The 23,281-nt window shown below is 52.7% G+C and overlaps 1 protein-coding gene across 1 annotated transcript in view; it reads right to left on the bottom strand.

Moving 5' to 3' along the window:
* Nucleotides 1-503: 503 nt before the first annotated feature.
* Nucleotides 504-23,281, bottom strand: part of LOC122478564 (liprin-alpha-3-like) — a 28,727-nt gene continuing 5,949 nt past the window's right edge. Inside the window, exons 6-13 of the mRNA XM_043572108.1 lie at nucleotides 22,749-22,883; nucleotides 21,118-21,201; nucleotides 19,020-19,151; nucleotides 16,059-16,138; nucleotides 12,791-12,935; nucleotides 7,927-8,078; nucleotides 7,090-7,262; nucleotides 504-874 (exon numbers count right to left, since the gene is read on the bottom strand). Of these exons, the coding sequence (XP_043428043.1) occupies nucleotides 7,094-7,262; nucleotides 7,927-8,078; nucleotides 12,791-12,935; nucleotides 16,059-16,138; nucleotides 19,020-19,151; nucleotides 21,118-21,201; nucleotides 22,749-22,883 (897 nt within the window). The 3' untranslated portion in view covers nucleotides 504-874; nucleotides 7,090-7,093. The remainder of the gene's footprint in view (nucleotides 875-7,089; nucleotides 7,263-7,926; nucleotides 8,079-12,790; nucleotides 12,936-16,058; nucleotides 16,139-19,019; nucleotides 19,152-21,117; nucleotides 21,202-22,748; nucleotides 22,884-23,281) is intronic.

Genomic DNA, 23,281 nt, shown 5'->3' on the forward strand with positions numbered 1-23,281 from the left:
CTGCTGCCAGGGGTCTAAGGTTCGGGTTGGGGGGGAGAAGGGGGCGGGCAGGGTTTCGGGGAAGAGGTGGCCAGGTTGCCCCACCCAGGCTTTCTGGGGCCTCAGCTCCCAGGTTGTGCGGGTCACTCCAGGCAAACTGCCCAGGCCCCCAGGGACCAGGCTCAGAAACAGCATACCGGCCTGGGAGATTTTCACAGTGTTTCCATCAGCTTTCCACTCCAAGTTTCTTTAGCTGATAGTTAACACCAGATATTTTTACTCTGTTCACACTGCAGAAGAAAGCATTTCTTGCTAGAAAAAGTGTAGTTAAGGTGAGTCATTAAAATACAATGACAATTGCTGCAAATTAAGTCTGATTATATCAAAACCATGGGTGTAGAGCTAAGGGACATTCGTAAAGGATAATGCAGGCTGTGTCACGGTGATTTTGCAAACGTGGTAAAATCCTTTTCTCTGTCAGGGTTTCTTAACAAACAATTAAACAATGATGATTACAACACGTGCACAGGTTATAAAAGCCCTGTATTTGTCGTAGGATTTATACATACAACCATGAGAGTACATACACTTGAAAGACTAAACTGAGATATAACAACATCAATTGATTCCAAAGGATATTTATAGCCCGGATATACATGAAAGTAACGAACTATCTATAGGGAGTGACAAAGTTACAGAAATGTACGAAACATTAAATGCTAAATGAGTTTCTCGATGCTATTCACGAATTTTTCAGTAATTAAATACTGTAATAAAATATCTCAGCGTCCATATAACAAGGATTAACAGATGAAAGATCTGGTTGAAGTTTCAAATGTAGTCGCTGCTGGGCTCTGCGTGCTGCAAGACCATCGGTAGAAGCAGTGTGGGTAAACTGCAAGATAAAGGAAAGAATCAGTCTTAAGACATCAGCCCGAAAAGCACCTTCCAGGGCCCCAGGTGGGGCCTAGCGCGTGCCCCCCCTCCCCAAAGACCTTCCTGGCTGAAGAGATTTGAGAATCTAGAGAACATATGAAGCATTTTGCATTACCAATGAGAATTATTCGATTGAGTTCATACTGGCTTAAGACTGAAAGTTACCAAATTAAAAAAAAAAAAACAAGATGAAGGAATCAATCAACTATTCTTTTTTTTTTCAGGATTTTAAGTAATCTCCACTCCAAAATGGGGCTCAAACTCACTACCCTAAGTTCAAGTGTCATAGGCTCCACCTGGCCTCCAGCCAGGAGCTCCCAACAATCAAACACTGTGGCTGAGACAGGAAAACAGAATGAGAGGAGAACAAAGCCCACCCCCGAGGCCCTCAGATCAGGGAGAAGAGGGCTGGGCTCCGGGGCCCACACCCGAAATCTCCAAGTTCAAACTCAGCCCCTCAGAGGGCAATGTGCTTCCACTTTTAAAAGCTAATCTCTCAACTGAGAGGCCACCAGCGTCACTCACGTGAGGACTAGAATCCTCTTGGGCCTGGTTCATTCAAGAAGGTGTGCGTAAAACAAGCCAGCCAGGGCCTGCTGACCTAGGAGCTCCACCAGACCAGGCAAAGGCCAGTGCCACTTGCTCCCGAACGACCGGGAAGGTCAGCTCAGACCTGGAAAATCTCCTACTGCTTCGACAGCAATCCTGCCTCCCTACCACAAAAGACATTAGCAGACACTGAAGCCAAACTTCTTTTTTTACGAAAAGAGTGGAAATACAGTTTTCTCCGGAAAAACTGAGAACACACCAACCTCTTAAGTGTAAGCACACAAACACCAGAATCCTCTTAGCAGGTGTAGAGAAGCTCATGTGTCTGTGTGTGTGTGTGTGTGTGCATGCATGTGTGTGTGTGTGTGTGCGCGTGTATGTGTATGTGTGTGTGAGTCTGTCTATGTGCATCTGCGTGTCTGTGTATTTCTGAAGTCCCTAAGTGAGCCTGCTGCGGCTGTCCTGGCTCACATGGACATTGCGCAGACAGGACACGGGGTGTCCGACTGTGGCCTGCATGGACGGTGCCCTCTACTCACCAACAGGAGGTGTCGGCAGGATTAAGACATGACTGCCTGAATCTAGCCTCTGTGGTGCAGATACTATGCCTGCTCCAAGCAACACAAGGGGCAGCGTGCAAATGCAGCATGCGGTTAGTCTTGAAATAGCACATGAGGGCACAAATACAGCCACACACATTCCAAACCACAGCAGCAACCACTGAGGGCTCCCGGGGCACTTCTGAGTGGGGTTCTCTCCACCCGCAAGCAGCCGGGGGAGTCCCCGGGAGTTCACTCTCAAATAGCAATGGGGCAGTAGAGGCCATGAAAACACTTTCGCCGTGTCCATCTGCCATCTTGTGAAAGAGGGGCCAGGGCTGCCCATCACATACGTAGCTCTGCAAGTGTCGCTCTGAGGCTGGTCCAACGCTCTGAGGACACCCACGATGCCTAGTTGTAGTAGTTGAGAGAATACGCTAATATTCCATCAGATAGAAAAGTTAAAAAAATCTCTTTCACTGTGAACCTTTGATAAGCAGAAGTGAGGAGTAACCTTAGATCATTTGAGCCTGAGCATGCCATAGCATCTGAACGCCTTGTTACATATTAAGTCGGCCATTCTCCATCAGTGTTCACATTCCAACCCAAGAGCCTCCCATACCTCCGCCAAGAGGCTGGGGCAGAGCAGCACGTCACATACAGACCAGCAGCATCTTCTCTGGCTGCATAGAGGACAGAGAGGAAGTGACCCAGAAGCCTGCAGGGAGAGTCTCTGCTGACCCAGCAGGTAAGTCAACAGTGTCTTGATCTACATTGCTATCTCTAAGAAGGTGCCCTCCTGAAGCTTCTATCATCATCCTGGGAAATTACAGGACACATTGTGAAATGAAAACCAAAAATATATAGTAAGGTTACCAGCCCTTTAAAATGACCTCACTCTGCAAGTTTGTTTACAGCTGTTTACCCCCATTCCTGACAGCCATAGGGGGCCCCCTGCCCAGACGGCTGCCCCAGGCGGTAAAGGAGGCAGGGCCATATTTGTGCCAGGACCCTGACCGGGCACAAGTCAGGACAGTCCTGGGCTGACTGGACCTGCCGCACTGTCTTTGTGAAATCACCTTCCTGCTATAGAAGATACTACCTTTTTGTTTTCAAAACAGTCTTTAAGCTGCGGACAGTGCTACACGCTAGGACAGTCCCACCGCACCCTTTCACGTGTCCTATTCTCGTCACACTCGAGTGTTCTTATGGCAACGAAGACAGTCTTAAGTAGTGGTGTGGGAGTAAATCAGTCCTGGTGTTGTATAAGGAGAAATCAACACTTCGTGTCTTTTTAAATAAACGACTGTAACCTTCCCCCAGAGCACAGGGCCCTGGACTGCAGAGAGACCTCCAGCCGCCCCCAAAGGCAACTTACAGGCTCTATCGCCAGGCTGCCGTCAATGTGTTATGATGTGAAAAATATTTCTCAAGACTATCAAAAGTCAAATACCAAAAGGAAAGAAACCAAACTCCTCACCTCTGGTAAAATATTGGTTTCTCAATAGCTCGTTGGTTTGGGTGTTTTTTACGTTTTTGCAGGGACATTTATTTATTTTGAAAGAGACACAAACAGTATGAGTTGTGGAAGGGCAGAGGGCTAGGGAGAGAGAGAATCCCAAGCAGAATCCCCATTGTCACCGCTGAGCCCAACGGGAGGCCCAAACTCACGAAGTGTGAGATCATGACCTGCGCTGAAAGCAAGACTCAGATGCTTAAATGATTGAGCTACCAGGCACCCCTGTTTGTTAGATTTTCAGAGAGAGAGGGAGAGAGAGAGAGAGAGAGAGAACGATTGTGTGTGAGTGAGATAGGGGCAGATAGAAAGGGTGACAGGGGACCCAAAGCAGGCTCCACGCAGACAGCAGCCAGCCCAATGCTGGCCTCAGACTCACAAGCAGTGTGATCATGACCTGAGCCAAAGTCAGACACTTAACCAACTGAGCCACACAGGCGCCCCGAAGCTCATTTGCTAATAAATTAAGAGCTAAGCTTAACTTGTAAGGTAAAATTATCTCCGCATTTGGAAGAGTAGTCTGGTACATGATTCCTACAAACATAATAATCTACGTTCCTGTTTTTTTTTTTTTTTGATTTTACTTTTAGGAAATCTCTACCCCCAACACAGGGCTCAAAGTCACAACCCAGAGATTATGAGTCACGCTGTCCTCTGACTCAGCCAGCCAGGCATGCCCAAATATAATACTTAACAGTTAACGCAAATTTAGAGATCATTAGGCTGAAAACTTATTTCACCAACCCTTTGGTCAGTCCCCATGACCAAAAGGTGGTTCAACTCCCATTCCAAGATAGTACGAGGCTGAAGTCACGAGCCAACACCCCAAAAGTTATGTCAATCTAAAGGATGACAACATATTGCAATAGCGTCGAAACCAAGACTTCAAACTCAAAACAATACCCATTGAATCCTAATAGTGTATTTTCAATCAGAGATGTTAATGTGGAGTCCATTAATGGGCTTGATTTACTTATCTTTGAGAGGCAGAGAGACAGCATGAGCAGGGGAGGGGCAGAGAGAGATGGAGAGAGAGAATCCCAAGCAGACTCCAAGTTGTCGGCACGGAGCCCGACTTGGGGCTCGACGCCACCAACTAGGAGATCATGACCTGAGCCCAAAGCAAGGGTCGAGCGCCGAATCATCTGAGCCCCCCAGGAAGCCCACAGGAATGGGCCTTTGGGGAGAGGGGTCCATGCTCTCCGGGAAATTAGACAAGGGTGCCGTGGAGGGGGGTTTGCAGTGGGGACACTGAGGGCATTCCCAAAGGTGTACAGTGTTCTGTAGAAGGATCAAAAGATTCCTGATTCTCCACTGAGCCCATGAGTCAAACAGAATTCCACAGGGAAATCAGAAACAGAAGCCATGAAACTTCCACGTGGCACACGAAGCAAGAGTGTTTCTCTCTCCACATAAGAGCTAAACGCACGCCAGTCTCACGAGCCTGTGAGGGGAAGGGACAGGCAGAGCTCAGGCAGGAGGAGGCAGCACCGAGGACTCCGTGCCGCGCAAAACAGACCGGGTTTGGGGAGAGAGGACTAGCTGTGCGGTGAAGCTACGCGCTGCCTTGCTCCAATACAGGTTGCGGGGTCTCCAGCAGGAGAGCAGTGGGCGGGTGCAGACGGCCCGGTGTCACCTGTGTGTTCTGGGTCGGGATCTGCACCAGAAGCGCCAGGGCGGTGACATCGAAGGTCCCGTCTAAGGCCATCAACGTGCCGTGAACTCCACCGTCTACGCGATTGTTGGCCTCCTCTTTAAGGCCAATCGATAGGACCCAGCGAATCACCGGGTCCTTCCTCCAAACCAGCACCTCTGCCGACAGTAAACACCCATGGCCACGGTGGCTGCCGAAAGCTCTCTCCATCACATCCACACCCTGTGATGCAGGACAAGGATCTCCGCTCTGTGCCCCAAGCCTATGCTTCAGCTGCACACTCCGGGTGTTCTGGAAAACCTTCCTCCCGTCAGACAACACTGTTGGCCCCGAGCCTGGGCACCTTGTCACTTCAACACAAACGTCTCAGTTCTAATCGCAAAGCCCGCTTTGTGGACTCAGTTGAAAATCAGAGAAACCTGAAAAGACTCCCCAGCATATGAAGAGACTGTGACGGGACACCTCACTTTCATGCAAAGTAATAAATATTGCATCTCCTTTAGGAGACATCGAAAAATCACCAGATGATTCACTAGTTACTTCTGGTGAAAGACTGCTTCTGTCAACTGTGAAGAGATTTAAAATGAAGTACACAGTACAGGAAACACATATACCCAGTTCATTTCCAAGGTCTTTCACTAGGTAAAATAACAGTTGTTCAAACACATGGACACGCTTAAAACACTTACAGATCGTGATTACATTTCTCTGTAAGAACTCTGTAAGAACTCTGTAAGAACTCTGAGACTCATTCTCCTGAGGCGGACATTGTCAACACTAGGCACCTTTCGTGGAGCCTTATGGGGCTCTACCTCACCGCCACCTCCCTGAGAACTTCACTCCTCATAGCCCACTGTACCCAGAAGCCTTACCAGAAACAGTCGGTTAACACATGTTTTATAAGTGACGTGTATATGCTGTATTCCTTCATAAAACAAGGTAAATGTGATTAAGAAAACCATAAAGAGGGGAAAATACGTTTACAATACTCTACTGCATGGAAACACATAACTTGCATACAAGTGGACCTGATCTTCAAACCCTGGCTGTTCAAGGGTCAACCGTATGTTTCTGGGACTGGCCATGCATGTCCACAGAGACCACAGTATGATCCACTCTCAGACACTGCGTTATACCTATGGTAACCCAGAAGCCAAGTCAGCGATTTGAACATCTCAGCCCCGGAGAAAGTCACCTACACACACTCTGTGAAACTGAATCAAATGCTGGGGCAAACGACTCAATAAACGCTGTCCTCATATGACCAAGTACTGAAACCGTACCTCCCGAAGATGACAAAAGAAACGTAGGAAACACAGTGAAATGTTTTGGCCAATTTTGTGACCTCTGGACTTACAAGACATACACATTTCTGGGAGCAGTGGGTGTGAGAGCCAGAGGGCACTTTCACGAATCTTAATGTTTTCATTACAGAAAGTATAAGGATGTGGAAGAAAACACACCGGCAACATCTAAGGGACCGAATTTTCCCAGCATGGTTCCAGGAGCAAAAGGCCCTGGAGGCCTTTTTATGTCCGTGGAGGACATAATACTGCTTTGCAGCTATAGAGTCTATTGAACAAACGAACAGCTACTGCTTTAAAAACAGGTACAGCTGAAAAGTGCTCAGCAAGGTGACAAGAAACACAATGCTTATTTTTTAAAGTTTTTGGTGTTTTTCAGCTTGTCCGCCCAATTTGCTGAGTCCCAGGGCACCTTGGGAAGGGTTTTCAATTCAGTGGCTCCAATCCAGTGGCTGTGGGGAAGCAGAGTGATGAAATGGGAGGTGGGGGGTGTCCACAGCCACGTGAGGTCTCCCGACACGGGGAGGGGTCTGCAGGCAGAGAGACCACGGATCTAGAGGAATGAGGCCAGTAAGACCACCCACACGCTGGAAACACGCAGGGGACACCAACCTGGTCAGGCAGGCTCGTCGCTAGCGTGGCTGGGGTGGACCTTTTGTCTTCTGGTGAGCAACCAGCGGATGGATTTTGTGATGCCCTTCTTCTTGGGGGCGTTGGTCAGTGAGTCCTGGCTATTGCTAGTTTTGCTGAGGCTGCTCAAGGGGCCATCCCGAGAGCCTGGGGATCTGGGGACGCACAGGAGAGCATCTTCCACGCGTGCTCGTCACACGACACACCGCCCCACGTGATTAGAAGCACAATCCCCCAGCTTCTAGGGAGGGCTGCGCCCTGGGAGCTGACACTCTCTCCCTCCCAAGTATATCTGGAGTCCAAGCACCTTGGGTTGAGAACGCTCGGCACCCCACCCTGGCCGTGACCCGGGAGCACGGAGGACATGCACACCTGAGCCACCCCAGGACGTGGTGCGAGGAACAGAGAGGCTGCTGGAGCTGCCTGGTGGGGGTGGGGGGAAGAGAGCATGGCTCCTGACAGCCCCACAGGGCACAGTGCGGCCCAGGGGAGGAGCCCTAGGGAGCATGTCACCCAGGATCCCCCGGGAGGAAAAGGGAGGTCTCAGGACGGCTGGTGCGTAGGATCTGAGCAAACGAGGCTGCCCTACAGCCACCAGCATCACAAGACTCTGGTCTTTTCCCCCTGCCTTTTGCTCTGCTGGCCACACCCAGGGCACCCAGGCAGGTATCCCAAGAATGACGTGCACGTAAACTCGGTTCATTGGCCTCTCTTTGGAATCGCTGTTCCGACCCTTTCTCCCCCATGTAGAGATCAAAGGTTTCTCAGAGCTGAAAACCAGCGCACAGGCATGTCTCCTACGATGCCTGTGCCCCTTACTTTGTGGCGTCCCTGATGTCCTCGTGGCTGGCCTTGTGCAGTGCCCCTTGCTGCAGCCTGTCCAAGCTCAGGGACCTCTGGGAAGAAGGAGCTGACGGTACACATCGTGTCCTTGCCGTGCTATCTTGTGACTCTTCCTCCAAAGGCAGCAACTGTGGGGTGGAGAGGAGAGTGACATGAGTTCACCGTGCACCCAGACAGAGGAGCACACAGCCCTGAAATCACAGCCAGCAACTCATTTGAAAAGCTATGAGCTGTGCTTTGTGCAGCGTCCAAAACGACTTCCTAGGATCGGCCTAACGCCAGGCGAAAGGGTGGATTCGCGTCCGGGCAGTGGGCCCACTGAGACCCCCAGCCCATCTGCACCGAGGGGTGTACCCTCCCAGGACCTCGCACCACCAGGAGCCCGGCCACAGAAGGTAGAGGCGGAGACCCAAACCATGTCACCATACACCACGGCCAGCTGAGAAGGAAGGTGTTTGTTTCCTGACGCCATTCAGGGCAAACCCTGGTGAGCACGGAGCCCTCCCATGCACGATTGTCCAAAGCTCTTTGTTTGGGGGAAGTGGAGCGAGCTTGTGGCCTAATCCACTGTCACCTCTGGTGGCGATGCAAGGCTGGAATCTACGGGGACGTGTGTAAAGTGACAAGGCACCCAACCCCCTGACCCCACACTCGGGTCTGACTTCTGCTTCTCGGGGACATTTCGGTTGATGTTACAAACTGATGGACTCATCTGCAGCTTACAGACAGTCTGCTCGACACGGTGGAGACACAGCGTCCCTTGGCTGCCGTCACGACAAATGAACCCCTTCAGACTCCATTTTTCCTTGTGTGACAGGCTGTGGGTCTGCGGCTATGTGGCTGTGGGCCCTGGAAAGGACCGTGGGGCCACGGACCCGCCAGCGTTACGACCCTTGACAGGTCCTGGTGGTGAGGCAGGGCCGGATCTCACGAGACACACGTGTAGGACTGGTGAGACAGGCACAGCCAACTGGGTTTGTACCAGGGCCTCCGAAGCTGCATGGGGCTCGGGACACCCATGGCGGTCAGCACCAAGTGGAGCTGAGCTCAGGGAAGACACAAGCTTAACCAACAGCTCCAAAACACCTGCCTCCTCTCCTGATTTCCTGACAATCATCAGACAACAAAAGGCTACCTTAGCAGGCTACAAATTATCCACATAAAACCAAACAGGGTCAGACTGGCTCAACACAAGTAGGTTTCATACCCAGGTGGAAGCAAGGATATGGAGAAAACAAACCCAAAAGGGAACAGGACAGGGAGCCACACTAGCGACCAGGCTATGAGGTGAGCAGAGACGGAGGGTTCCGGGAGCACACCCTCCCCTGTGTCACAGCGCAGTCCACACACAGGCCCCCGCCCAGCACTGGGTCCTGCCAGACTTGTGCCTATGGGCCATTTCAGTCTCAACCAAAACGGGAGGCTCCCGCCAGGCTGGGAAGTGCAACGCCCGTGCTGGCCCTGTCTGCATGGACCTGACGCCCACTGCCCGTACACCTAGACTTCATCCCCCAAAACCTCCAAAGAGCCCTCCAAGTAACCATCAGTGAGCTGCGGGAGCAGGCCGTCCTGCCTGGGTGTTCATCACAAGACCCTCTGTTCCTTGAGAAAGTCTTGCTACCGAAGAAAAGGCAGCACGAGCCAGCAGAATGCAGGGCGTGCTCTGTGCCCCGGCGCCGATGTGAGCTCCTGATCTCTGAGGACCGTGCACCGAGGGGCAGGGTGTGGACACCCCAAGGGCCATGAACCTTTCACTGTCCTCCCTTACCAGGCGACCAAAGCAGGAAAAAAAGACGGTGATGAATACACCCCGGTCACAAAACAACCAGGGACCGAACTGGCACTTGAACGCAAGAATTCAACTGAACGGACACACCGTCTGTGCAGTGGAGGGGCTCCCCCAGCTGCCGCCCAGCTCTGTATCAGAGGCACGGCCCTGTCAGCGCATGGCTGGGAAGGTCTGGGATGGGGGTCCGGTCCAGGGAGCAAGGCATCCCAGTTATGAGGCGGACTCTCTGGTCGAGGGTTCCGTCCCGAGGCACGGCGCTTCCCCATGAGAATGGGCACACCCACATCATTGTCCTCTGGACACAGGAGGTGGCCTGTCCCAGCGAGGGGCACTGTAAATGGGAGAAGGGCGCCCGAGCAAAGGTGGGGTATACGTGGCAGAGTGGTGTCGTGGCCAGTGTTTGCCCTGGCAAAGTGTCCTCATGCACAGGATGAGCCTCATGCCCAGGCTCTCAGGCTCTGGTTGCACATCTGGAAATGGGTAACCACACAAGCTGTGGCTCGCGGGGATGTCTGTGAGGGCCAGGTCACAGGATCCTAAACCACTGCACACACCAGGTGGCGAACCCTAAGAGCTCTCTGAATGCTGCTGGCTACGGCTGTCAAAAGTGGTGATCTCGAAATCGAAACTCTATGCCTCTGCTTCAGTAATTTCTCTTCCTAGAAACTTCTATGTCTCATGGAACTAAGTACGCAGCGCAGCGAGCAAGACACAAACGAGAGACAACGGTGAGCTCTGGTGGCCGTCGCAGGTACCGTGGAAACCGCACGCCGCGCTCGAGCTCCCAGTGGCTCCTGTACTTCCCCGCACACGCCAGCCGCTCGTCCTTACCCAGCTGTGGTGCTCACTGTGAAGAGATGGGCACTCTCCCCCACACCACAGACAAACACAGCTAGGTTGCACTACGAAACACTTTCGCTTTCTCCGATGCTTCCTTACATCACTAGGCTGACAGAGGCATGCAAAGAAAGGAAGAGAAATCAGATTTACTGCACACTTGGAAGCTACAATTTCCAAGACCAAACGAGGCAAACATATTTTAAAGAGAACAACAGGACGGATATAATCGAGAGAAGATTTAGAAACAACCACGCCTGGAAGCAGCACTTTGTTCCACCACACATCTGAATGTAATAGGTTATTCGACATTTACCAGAGACACTACCAATTATCACTCAGGGATGGAAAACTCCATTACAACATACACAACTTATTAAAACATGGCATCTTGTAGAACAGAGACATCTAACAGGTGCCTATTCGAAACTTTCCTGTAACTGTTCTCCTTGTTGAAAACCAAGTTACACTTTTACAGTATCACCCTAGGGGATGCCGAAGTTCCCGCAACACCTTGGATAACACCAAACAAACCCACTCTGTTAATGCCCTGCTGGACGTGAATGTGAAATCCTGACCTAGAATTTGATTGACAACCTCTCACAAATCACTGTGCTGGTTACAGGAGGGTGTCCTGGGCAGGTACGTGATAAAAACGGGCTCAGGGGCAGGTGCCGGCTTCACGTTGTAGGAGTCCTGAGTTTCAGTGTAGAAGGCAGTACTTGTGCTCAGTAAGCCCATGAGATTTGGAGTCCTGAACACGAGTGTCGGCACCGCAAAGCGTGCTGTCTGTATCGAGCTTCCGTTCGTCTATGCTCAGTGCCTTATCTCTTTTGAAGAAACACTTCGTTTACAAATTATTATCTGGATCATACCCGTATCCTCCTGTACTATACAGTGATACGCTAACGACAATTTATGCCTATTGGGGCAAAACCCCACTCTCTAATGACAAATGAAGATACAGGAGAAACAACACGAGCCAGCCACGAGTGACCACAGACGCTCCAGGGCAAAACAGCAAAATGACAAAACACAAACCACAGAACTTTTACCCTGTGTCTCCTTCCAGCTAGCACTGCGTCTCTGCTCCCAACCAGAGTTCAAGTCCTCCAGAAAGCTGCCCCTACTGTGTCTACACAGACTCTGGAACTCTGGCGAGTGGGCTTTAGCGCAAGGGCTCCTGGACCAGACCACCGTGGTCCTCGGCCTCCACCTTGCCTGGCCCCACCCAGCACGACCAGGCCACCGGGCTCCCTTTCCCTGAGCACCTGGCTCACTGAGACCAAGCTCACCGCTTGGTCTCTGCCAGTTCTGTCTCTCTCTCTCCACTGCCACACTGGGCAGTGCCCAGAGAGCCACCCTTGCACTCTGGGGCTATCCACAGGTGCCCATCTAGGGACTTGTCAATCATCTGTCAAACAGAAATAGATAACTAACACACATATCACCTTTTACTTCCCATTCGCTGCTGGTCTCCCCTCACTACACTGTGCACACATAGGGGTGCAGGCCTCTCCTCTGACTTTTTATCTATTTATTGTTTTCTTTGTTTTATTTCAAGTGGGGGAGGAGCAGAGAGAGGGAGAGAGAGACAATCCCAAGCAGGCTCCAGGCGCGGTCAGCGCAGAGCCCCATGCGGGGCTGCGGGGCTCCGGGTCTCGATCTCACAAACCCAGAGATCGTGACATGAGCAGAAATCAGCAGTCGGACGCTTGACCGACTGAGCCACCCGGCGCCCCTCATCTGGGTTTTTCAGTCGTGCTGCACCCTAGCTCTGGGACGATATCTGCACCAAACTTGTTCCATGACTACAGGTGCTCAAAACTTACACAAATATATAAAAATATACGCGGCTGAAGAGACAAAGGACAAAAGTACTTAAACTCCAAAGGTGAATTCTTTGTTGTTTAAGGATGAATACACATGTTCATTTAACCTTCGTTAGCGTTTCAAACCCTTACTACTTTGCATTGTGCTGTGCTTAACACTAGGTCCTATCTGAATCCACATTGCTACTTTACACAAAGAAAGAACAAAAGCTCTCAAAAGTAAATTCTAAGGCAGCAAAAGAAGAATGGGGGAAGGGGAAAAGAGAAAGCAGCCTATCAGTCCTTTAGTTCCAGAAGAGCCTCACAGACAGAGGAAAAGGCAGGAGACATTGGAGCAGGCAGGTGGGTCCCACGAGAGCCCCCAGAGGATGGAGGTCCTTGCCTTGGAAGGCTCATGTCGCAGACGGGCCACACGGCCTTTCCGGTGGCGCCGCAACACCGCGCTGCTGCTGCTGCTGCTGCTGGCATCCGTGGGGCTGTCCGCCAGACGGAACCTGGAAGCTGGGATGCTGCCGACGTGCGTCCGCCTGAAATACGGAGGAAAACAATCAAACAAACACGCACACACACACCAAGGTTGTTATCTAAAGAAAAGTGGACTTTGTCAGCCAGGCCAGAACCCATCCATTGGGAAAATGAGGTCAGAGAAAAAGGTCTCCAAGGAAGGCGTCTTTGCCCCTGGCTCCAGTGCAAGCCCGCTAGCCGGGCCCTGTGGAGACAGGGTCTCCCGGGCCCAGCAGGTGCAACGCATCCCCGCGGCCCAGACGTCCCCGAGGTGGAGCAGCGCCTGCCCCCAGTCAAGCTGTCGTCCTGCGTGTCTGCACCACCTCCTGCCCAACTGACCGGAAAGCACTCCTATACGTCCCTCTGGCCTTCACCTGCCATCGGCCCACGTGTGCCAAGGCCCTTGCTGTGATGCCAGGTGACCCCAGGTTTTCCTCCACCAGCCACTATCGGGCGCCCCAGGGGCAGTCGCAGCAGGATCCTCGGGAACCACACCTCGCAGCTCCCGTACACAGGAGGTGGCAATGCGCCCGGTGTTTCCAAGGCAAAAGCGTCTCTGGCCTCTGTGCAGTTAGACTAACAGACAAATGTCCCCCTTGGCCACAGAAGTCTCCAGAAAAGTTCCATGGAGCCCCGAGCCCCTAGGGTGGAGTCACTTAATTGGGCTGTCAGCTGCTCCCCTCAGCAAAGGCTCTGGGCACGAAGCTCTGGGCAGCAGCTGTGAAGGAGCACCGGCCAGCGCACGTGCCCGGCCTCAGCCACGGGCTCACCCTCCACACTTGAACCCTGCACGGGAGTCCAGTGGCTCCTTGCTCTCTGGAAAAGAAGAGAGGCTGCCTTCCATTTCACCAATCCTTATGGTCTCGGGAGACAGAACACGCCCATCTGATTCACATCAACTAGAGAGGGGGCCCCTGGCGTCACCCCTTGTGGCCTGGAGACAGAGCCACCACGACAGGGCGTCTCCTCTGTGGTGCTTCAAGCTCTTCTCTGCAGCCTTTCAAGAAACGTCATTGACACGTGCTGCTTCAGGGTACTGATTGCTTCTAAGACAGCCAAGTCGGGACTGCCCGCTGGCCACAACCACCTTCCCCTCCTCTGGTCCCCCCATTCCCAGAACAACTGCTCACCTGAGCTCAGGTGGTCTAGCTTCACCGCTGTGCGGCCACGACACATCGCCAATCGGGGAGAGCCACACACGCCACCCCGCATGGGACCTGGCATGGTTCATGGCTCCACTGAGGTTCGCGTGTGTCCCCTGACTCTGACACCCTATCTCAGGCTCCCTGGCTCCCGACCCCACCACCCTGCACCCAGTCCTATCCCAGAGCTCTCTCCCATCTGCCCCGCCTGCATGTGGAAGTGGGTCTGACACCTTTCTTTTCCTCTGCAACCCAGACCATGTCATCTTGCTAGAGGACGACACAAACAGAAGACGTGGCTATGAGGTCGTGCCAGGAGGGCTCAGCTTTCCAGCCTGCCTGCCGCCTTCCCAGTCTCGTCCCCACGGCCTCTGACCACTCACGGCGACACAGCTCCCAGCAGCCTCTCTTCTGCCACCAGACGAGAGAGCACTTTGGGAGATGGCTTCAAACAGACCCTGTTCCTCAGCCGGTCTCCTGCCCGGAGACTTCTGACCACAAGGCCACCTGTGACCGCGGCCAATGCCTCCGCAACCACGGGAGCACTGCGATCCTCTCTATCTTTCTCCTTGGCCAGCTCACCTCAGGCGGGTGACGGGCGTGGACGTCCCTCTTATGGCAACTGCCCCACGGTGCCACCCTCCAGGGGCCTGCACAGCCCCTTCCCTTGAGAACTCCAACATGCACTCGAGTGGCCTGCACCGCATCCACTGTTTGCTCCCTTGGCCTCCTCACACATACCCGTCTTCAAGCCCTGGAATGGTGACGCTCAGCACACTGGTGTCTTGCTGGCGAGGATCTCCGTCAGCCAACCAAGAGGCTGCTCTGTGCCTGGATCTTCCTGGGTGCTTCTCTCTCTGGACACACATTCGCTGTGCCACCAGTACTTCGGTGGACAGGGAGGGCCGCTTGTGACTCTACCTGCACTGACTTCTCTCTCCTACAAGCAGGCTCAACAAGGACAGCCACAGCACACCCTCGACTCTCCCGAGAGCCCCCGTCGGCAGCCGAACAGACCCCAGTGAGGCCTGAGTGGGCCTGCCTTTGGAGCAGGAGCCTCCTTCCTGCACCTAAGGGGGCCCAGTCAGCTACTCGAGGCACTGTCACACCAGAATGACTCTCACATGGTACCCATTTCCTACAAAGAAGCAAGCAAACCTTTTAATACCTCGCTGACAATTACTGTCTGCAGGACGCAGCTCACAAGCCGGCTGACCCACTCCCTCACAGGCGACTCACCAACGTCCCAACAGAGTTACAGCGATTACATGTCATTCTCCAGTCTTTTCAAACATATAAGAAACTGCGAGCACTGCGCTAACCCCACCAATGTCAAGGTGACCTTCACAACCATGGCCACGTGTGCACTCCCATGGTGACCCCACTGGCGTTGCGGAAGGGACCATAGCTTCCAGGGATGCTGGGCCGAACCTGGCACGCTGGACCCCTCCTAGCCCCACACCATCACTGCCACACTCGGTGGAGGGAGGCCGCAAAGAAACCCACCCAAACACGAACAGAACTTGCCCTAACTTCCACTCCTCCTCCCATGGCTGCGAGCTCTGTCATGCCTCCCGGTCTCCTGAGATTCCAAACCTAACCTCTGGAATGAGGTTGTACTTCTCCCTCTTGCCAACTACTAAGCTACCGGCTCCCTGAGCTACATCCAGTCACTCTGCCCATTCGGCCAAAGGATTCCTCTGGAAGATACACAGCAGGTGCCAACATAGGTGTTTGTGAGGTGGTTCATGTTAGGCACGGTGAAGGGCAGTGTCCCCCCCAGCCCCGCCCCATCATCAGTTAGCCGGTCCCTGGAAAATGGATCGCGTCAGACTACAACACACTCAGGGTTATTGTGTGTAACTCTGATCCGGTTCGGGTCATACCATAGCACACCCACGGTTCTACTTTGGAACCATGAGCTGGTTCACGTCATACTGGTGACAGAGGGAAGCCGCCCCCAGCCGCATCTCAAACAGATCTGTGAACCGGGAAGTGTCATACCCGTGGTGAAGTGAAGAGCCTCTCACTCTTGCCCGCTTTAATATGGCCCTCAGTGCTTCCAAGTTCCGTAGAAGGTGATCCTGCAAAGCAGCAAATGACAAGGACACTCACTGCAAGCAAGGTTAACTAGTCTTTGCATCAGGAGTCCGTTCAACACAGAGCACAAACTGGTAGTGGCCAGAGGAGAGGAGAGTAGGGGCGGTGGGCAAAAGAGATGATGGTGATTACGAGGCATCAGCATCCAGATATCAAATAAGGCCGTCACGGGGATGAAAAGCACAGTACAGGGAATACGGTCCGTGATACCCTAAGGACTCTGTATGGTGACACACGGTGACCACAGTGATGGTGACGAGCAAAGAGTCACGTGTGCAATTGTTGAAACCGTATGCTGTCTACTTGAAACTGATACAACACTGTAGGTTCATTAGAATTCAAGAACAAATGGAAAACACTACTAGCATCAAGTGTGCTGAAATGCTGACCATCATAACCACGATGGGTAAATTCAGCAGTTACAAACCCCAAGACCATTCTCTCCAAGAGTCCTCCAGGAAACACCCAGATCACCAAGTGAACGTCCTAAACCCTACTGAACAGTTAGGTCTCAGGCATAGCAAGGTTACAGAGGAGAAACACCGAGCCACTAGGACTTCTTCCTAATTATGTAGAGAGGAGCAGGACTTTCTGGGCGGTGGGGGAATAGCCCTTCTGTGCAATAGGCACGTGCTCCATCGTGGACCCTCTGCAGCCCAGCCTCACGTCTGCACACGCAGCACCAGGGAGCAAACCGACGAGGAGCTTCGGTCACACAACTAGCCCCTAGGCAGTGCCGTCCCAGGCCGGAGACACCGCCGCACGTGGCTAACTGAGCGCCCAAAATGGGGCTGGTCCCAACCACAGGGGATGGCACTGTGAGATGCCCCGTGGGTTGCAAGGACTGAATGTGGAAAAACATTGTAGAGTAGCTCCCTCATGTCTACACTATTTACATGATACAATAACATGTTGCTTGCATCAGGCTGCATGAAAACTAAACATCACCCGTCTGTTTGACCATTGCAACGTTTTTTTTTTTTTTAATTTATTTTTGGGACAGAGAAAGACAGAGCATGAATGGGGGAGGAGCAGAGACAGAGGGAGACACAGAATCGGAAACAGGCTCCAGGCTCTGAGCCATCAGCCCAGAGCCCGACGTGGGGCTCGAACTCCCAGACTGCGAGATCGTGACCTGGCTGAAGTCGGACGCTTAAGCGACTGTGCCACCCAGGCGTCCCTGTTTGACCTTTTCAAATGCAGCCTCGAGAACCCTTGGGATGACACCCGTGTCACCTGTTACCTCCCTGCTGGGCTACGCTGCACTCAACGAAAGGTTTACGCGAACATTTTAGCTTTCGAGCGAACCCCCGAAGGGACTCAGAAATCTGAACCCCATAGGCTGCTCGGCTCCAACTCCGCCACATGCGTGCCATTCAGACTTGCGAGCGTGGGGCCGCTCGAAAGCACAGTGGTGGCTCGCCTTGGAGGAAGTGTGAGCCCCAGAGGTCCCCTGCTCCTTTCCAGTCTCAACCGATCACTGAATGATTGAGAGATGGAAATACCTTCTCACGTTGCGTTTCTTATAACTGTTTTTTCAGATTGCCAACTTCTCCTAACAGAGTCTTCTGAGAAAGGTACACACAGTCCTTTACTGTTGATTCTTTCAAACGTTCCACATGCTAGAGCATGCCGATGTTTCTCTTTACCATAACGCAGCACCACAGACAAGGCATGGAGCGGATGGCCATACCAACGAACCGGGTCACATGACCACAGAGTGAAATGCTGTCTGTGAAACTGCAGTAACAGCCTTTACTCATACTTTGTCCATGTACAATTTCTTCACGGATCACTGTCTGACTGTAAGTATGACAAGTTCCTAAGTTTACTTGCAGCAGGTACACTGGTTTGTACTAGCTTTTAGGGTCTGTGATGCCTCAGTCACTTGGGAAACCTGACCTAAGTTTCGTACATATACTTCCAATCTCACATACAACTTTCTACCGAAAGGCTGGCCCCAGTGATCAAGGTAGAATCTCACGTGGGGTATAATAACGCACCTCATAATGGGTTTTACCCAAAACAAGTGTGTCGTGTAATTAGCATTGCTCACTGGTGTCTCCAAGTGCCAATCTTAGGGAAGATTCTGGGCTCATCTACAGGGACACAGGTGTCACCAGAACCGGTAGTATCAGGTCCGCATCCAACTGTCCCCACCAGAGCTTCTCTCACAGAGATGCTATGATACTGCTTCCCTCCCGTTACACCTCAAGTGTATCCGTTATGATGGTGTGAGAGTCCAGGCTTCGACTCTTTGCAACCCAGATGAAAAGAGGGAAGGCAGGAGATGGAACAGGAGAAACTCTGTTTTCAGCTGGTTAAATGCCTGACAGAACTGCGCACTCCTACCGGTCGTTCTGGACAAAAGAGGTAGAAATTAGCTCCCCAGACAAGAACCAGGCTGAAGGTTCCAGCACAGGGGTGGCAAACGAGGGCCTGCCGACCACATCCAGCCACCGCCGGGTCCTCTCAACAAAGGGTTATCGGCACACGGCCCCTCCCCTTAGTTATATACTGCCTATGGCTGTTTCTGTGCCCATCTTTGATTAGCATGAAGCTAGCTTACTCCTTACGTCTCAGTTAGGAAAAGCCTAAAATACTCACTCTCGGGCCCTCCCCAGACCATACTCCTCTTCTAGACAGTGAGACGCACCTTCCCGCACACATACGTCGGGCAGGGACAGGACACTGGGAACTTAACGTAGGCAGTGGGTAACAGCCTGCAGTTTTTCCACGTGAAAGAATCATTTCTACTTTCTGCAGTGGCTGTTAGCCTCTGCTCCACGCTGCTCCTCAGGATCACAACGTGAGCGTCTCCTCTGTGAGGATGGGGGCACTCAGCCGCTGTCTCTCATGTCCTACCTTATCTTCCGCAGCAGCCATTCTCTCTTGTAGATGACGCTGAAGTCGCTTGTCCGATTCATACAGGAGCTTGTCAATAGTGCTGGACAGATGTTGATTAGTCTCTTCCTTTAGTTTTTCTCTCTGCCTTACCTGAAAGAGAAGACGCAGGCTTCAAGCCAAAGTGCGAACACCGGCTCAGGCGTGCGAATGACCAGCGGTGTGACCCACACGCACGCCATCCTCGGCTGCCCCTTCCCACGGCACTCTTTGGCGTGCTTGTGCGTCACTGCCAGCACCGACCTAGCGGGGCACAGAAACGCAGGAACCTGCTTCCCAGGGGTCATCACTTAGCAGGTCCCTTTGTTTCTGGGAAACAAAACACGCATGGGCCCTCACGAATGTCCTCATTATTAGCTCTCAGATGGGCTCAGGAGGCAGATGTACATGCAGGAGAGCATATTCTTAAGGGGATCAGCTGATCTACACACGGGAGGAGGAATATTCCGGGGCGGAAACAGAAGCTCGGATCTGGCCTCAGGGGGAAAGAAATGAATCCATTGACAAAACCCAAAGATAAAACAAAAATCCCCTTTGGGAAAGATTCAGTGGTGAGAAAGACTTTCACCTGTTTTTCGTGAAATTCACACATCTCCTGAACGTTTTGTAATGGAAACTTGTATTTACCTCAGGTAATTTCCGAACGTAACCGCAAAGTTCACGGGTCTGTGTTTTATAGAACTCTCATCAATCGTATGGTTTAAAAACTTGTTTCTACCGCATATCCTGAATTAACCCAAAACAGAAGCGGCGAGGACAGGCCGGCAGGATTCAGGGGCTCCTGCCGGGCGCAGGGCCGTGGGGTACGGGGTACACATGTGCCCTGCAGTCGGGGGGCCCAGGGAGGAGGAAGAGCCCTCAGGACACACCCGCAGGCTAGGCAATGGACAGTCCCTCCAAGTTCGGGCTTCCTCATCTCTAAGCCACACCTGCTGGCACCTCTTTCCTTGGGAGCAGGCAACAGAAAGCACGACCACCACACCTCACACGCAGCAACGGCCATCACTTGGAAAAGACCCTGGCCACCCCACAAGAAGGGATCAGCACCCAAGTATTTTTCAAGCAAAGCAGCTTAAAAGTGTCCTTGCAATTGTCTCAGTTATAATAGAATCCTTATCTCAACACCTGTCCCTCCAAACTACCATACAGTCCTAACGGCAATGAAGTGCTTCTCTAAGTAGGTGAGGTCGAATTCTCGGCCCAAGAGGCTAGCGTCTGGTTGTGCTCGCTTGTGTGCATGTGTCATGGCGGGCTGGGGTCGGCCAACCGAGCCGTCACGCTGGCATCAGAAGCTTCACTCCGCGGAAACTCATGTTTTATTCTCTGACCCTGAGGGCCAAGCACACGAGTTTCTGGTGTAAGTTAAGGGTGAGTGTTTTGAGTTTTCTGGTGAAAACAAAACCTGATGGCCTTGGATGGACGTCCCAAGTTGGGGAGGCTGCTGCCTGCTCTGTCTCCTGGGTGTTTCATGTTGACGTCCGACCAGCTCCCGCAGGGAAAAATCTCAGGGGATTCAAGGGACAGGGGCCTCCCTTTCGTCAAGGCTCGATGACGCTATTCCTCTTCTTAGGAACATCTACCCCGACCTGTGCCTTTACATCTCAAGTAGAAATTCAGGATGTGGGGACCAAGGTCAGGCCCGTGACCTGATTTCAGGACCTCAGTGTCATGTCCTAAGGAAGGAGACCCCTCCTCTAGGCTGCCCTACCCCAGGCCAGTACCTCCGCTTTGGCCAAGGGACACCCACGAGGTCCCGCGTCAACCGTGAGTAGCTGCTAATGAGCTGGTGGGCACGGTGGGCTGTGCGGGTGCCTCCACCCCTAGGCGGCACTGCCTACGGGGCCCCAGCGTCCAGAGAACATTGTCCACAGGCTAGGAGTGTTCACTAACATCCAACTTGCACAAGAGTGCACTGTACCCCTGATGGGATCGAGAAGGGGCCTGGCGTCCACGTGGGGAGAAGTGGGAAACAAGGGACCACTCCCTACCCCCACACCCCCAGCCTGCGCCTCATCCTCAATCACTGCCAGGTGCGCGGCTGCTCCGCCCGGACACGTACCCGCTGCAGTTCTTGGTTCTTTTCCTCCAGCTGGGCCTCCATCTGGCGCAGCCTTTCCTCCATGTTGCCACGCCTCTGCTCGGCCTGTGGGCGACAGCGGGGTCAGAAGAGCTGGCTGCCCCACAACACACGCTGTGCCTACGCACGACATGCTGTGAGCGGCCTTCTGCCTGCTCACAGTCCCTACAGGCCTCATGCGTGCCAGTGGGAAACACTGGGCTTCCTTGCTGGTGACCGGGGGTAGGCAACGGTCTCATCCCCACCCCGGGTCCCGGATCCTTGGACGGTGCCTCGTCCCCCGGGAGACACCCCTGTCCACTCAGCAGCAAGCGGAAAGAGCAAACAGGCGTGCTGCCTTCCTAAGCTGGGAAGTTACTTCCAACAACTTAGCTTCCTCAGCAGCACAGTGTCCAAAGACAAAGGGTCGGGCTACACGGCTGACCAGGGACAGGAGACAGGACAGGCGAGAAAAGAAACAGAGACTTGGCATGCAGATCACAAAGGAGGAGAGGCTCTGTTGGAGCCTGGGCCTGTGGGCGCCCAATGCCGCCTGCCCGACTTGATGGCAGCCTTGAGGGCCATTATCCCGTGACGAACCCACCCCCCTTCCCACTGGGACCCTCACTGCACTGGAACCGGTGACACAGAAGCACCGACAGGCTCCCTGCTACAGGTTCCCTCAGCCCAGGTTCCGGAAGGATGGACTGGCTGCCCAGTCATGTGCTCCCTCGTCCTGTGTGCATCACTCGATCCCAGCACAGACTACATCATGTCTGGAAACTACCTCTTCAACTGCTGCCTTCCTCTGTGGGTGGTGAGGGCTGTGAGAGCTGGGAGGGCAGGGACTGTGTCTGGCACGTTCCTCGACTCTATTTGTGGAACCTCCGAGTGAATTCCTTAAAGATTTATTTCTTAAAGGGGTGTCTGGGTGGCTCAGTCAGTCGGGTTCTGACTCTTGGCTTCAGCTCAGGTCATGAACGCAAGGTTTGGGCGTTCGAGCCCTGGGTCAGGCTCTGTACTGATAGCATGGAGCCTACTTGGCATTCTATCTCCTTCTTTCTGCCCCTCCCCTGCTCATGTATGTGCCCATGCTCGCCCTCTCTGTCTGTGTCAAATAAATGAACATTTAAGAATTTTTTAAAATAAAAACGATTGTGTTTAAAAGAGGATAGGATTTTCTCATTTCTCGGAAAAATTCTATGCTTTCTTGTTTTGTTTTTTTTTTTTCCTTCGGTAAGCTCTACACCCAACGGGGAGCTCAGACTCATGACCCTGAGATCAAGAGTCCCAAGCTCCACTGACTGAGCCGGCCAGGCACCCCTGTCCTTCTCTTGCCCAAGGCTACTATCTTGAGCTTTGAGTCGCTGACTTAAGTCTGAAAAGCAGTGAGTCTTAGATGCAGCCAACGGCAAACAGCACACGTCAGACAAAACCGGAGGGAACAAAACTGGGGATGATGCCTGCTGTTTGAAAAGCATTCCAATCTCAGACAAAGTAGCACCGAAAACAGATCTCAGCTGGTTCGCGGACTTTGGCACGCCGACGTTACCGGTGAGAAATGAGATACAAGAACGGACCGCCATGAAAATGACATTCCCACCATGGGACCCAGAAGGAAACGGGGGCCCCACCTTGCAGAGGGTGGCCACCCTCTGGGCCGGCTCGGCTTCCACCTCGGGCAGCGACTTGGCCTTCCTCGGGGTCGGCTGCAGCTTCCGCTCCGCCACCTCCAGGCGCTCTTGCAACTGGCGGTTTTGATCCACAGTCTAGGAAATGAAGGCAAAGCATCAAAGTGTAGCAAGTCTTCTCTCCGTTTCCATTTTTATTAAAGTGAAACAAAATCTGAATGCAGAGATCTGCTGTTAGTTCTGACCGAAGCCAACAGTTTGGTAGGTGCTTCAGAGTAAACCTTTCCTTTCTGCAAGGAGTCACCCACGGCCTTGGTCCTCCTTTCACTACGCAAAACATGTCTTGCCAAACTCTTTGCTCTTCTTCAGTATCTTCAAAGAAGTCTTTCCAAAGACAAAGTTCCCACACATTAAAGAAAACCCATCTTCTGGAGGAGCTTGCCCGTTCTTCCTGACCAGTAAACGAGAGAAGGGTGAGGTCCTAACCCTTCGTAAACATATTTATACTGTGGTCCGAGGGCTCCCTACATAGGACA

The sequence above is a fragment of the Prionailurus bengalensis genome, unplaced genomic scaffold (assembly GCF_016509475.1).
Source record: "Prionailurus bengalensis isolate Pbe53 unplaced genomic scaffold, Fcat_Pben_1.1_paternal_pri Un_scaffold_95, whole genome shotgun sequence".
Classification (NCBI taxonomy): domain Eukaryota; kingdom Metazoa; phylum Chordata; class Mammalia; order Carnivora; family Felidae; genus Prionailurus; species Prionailurus bengalensis.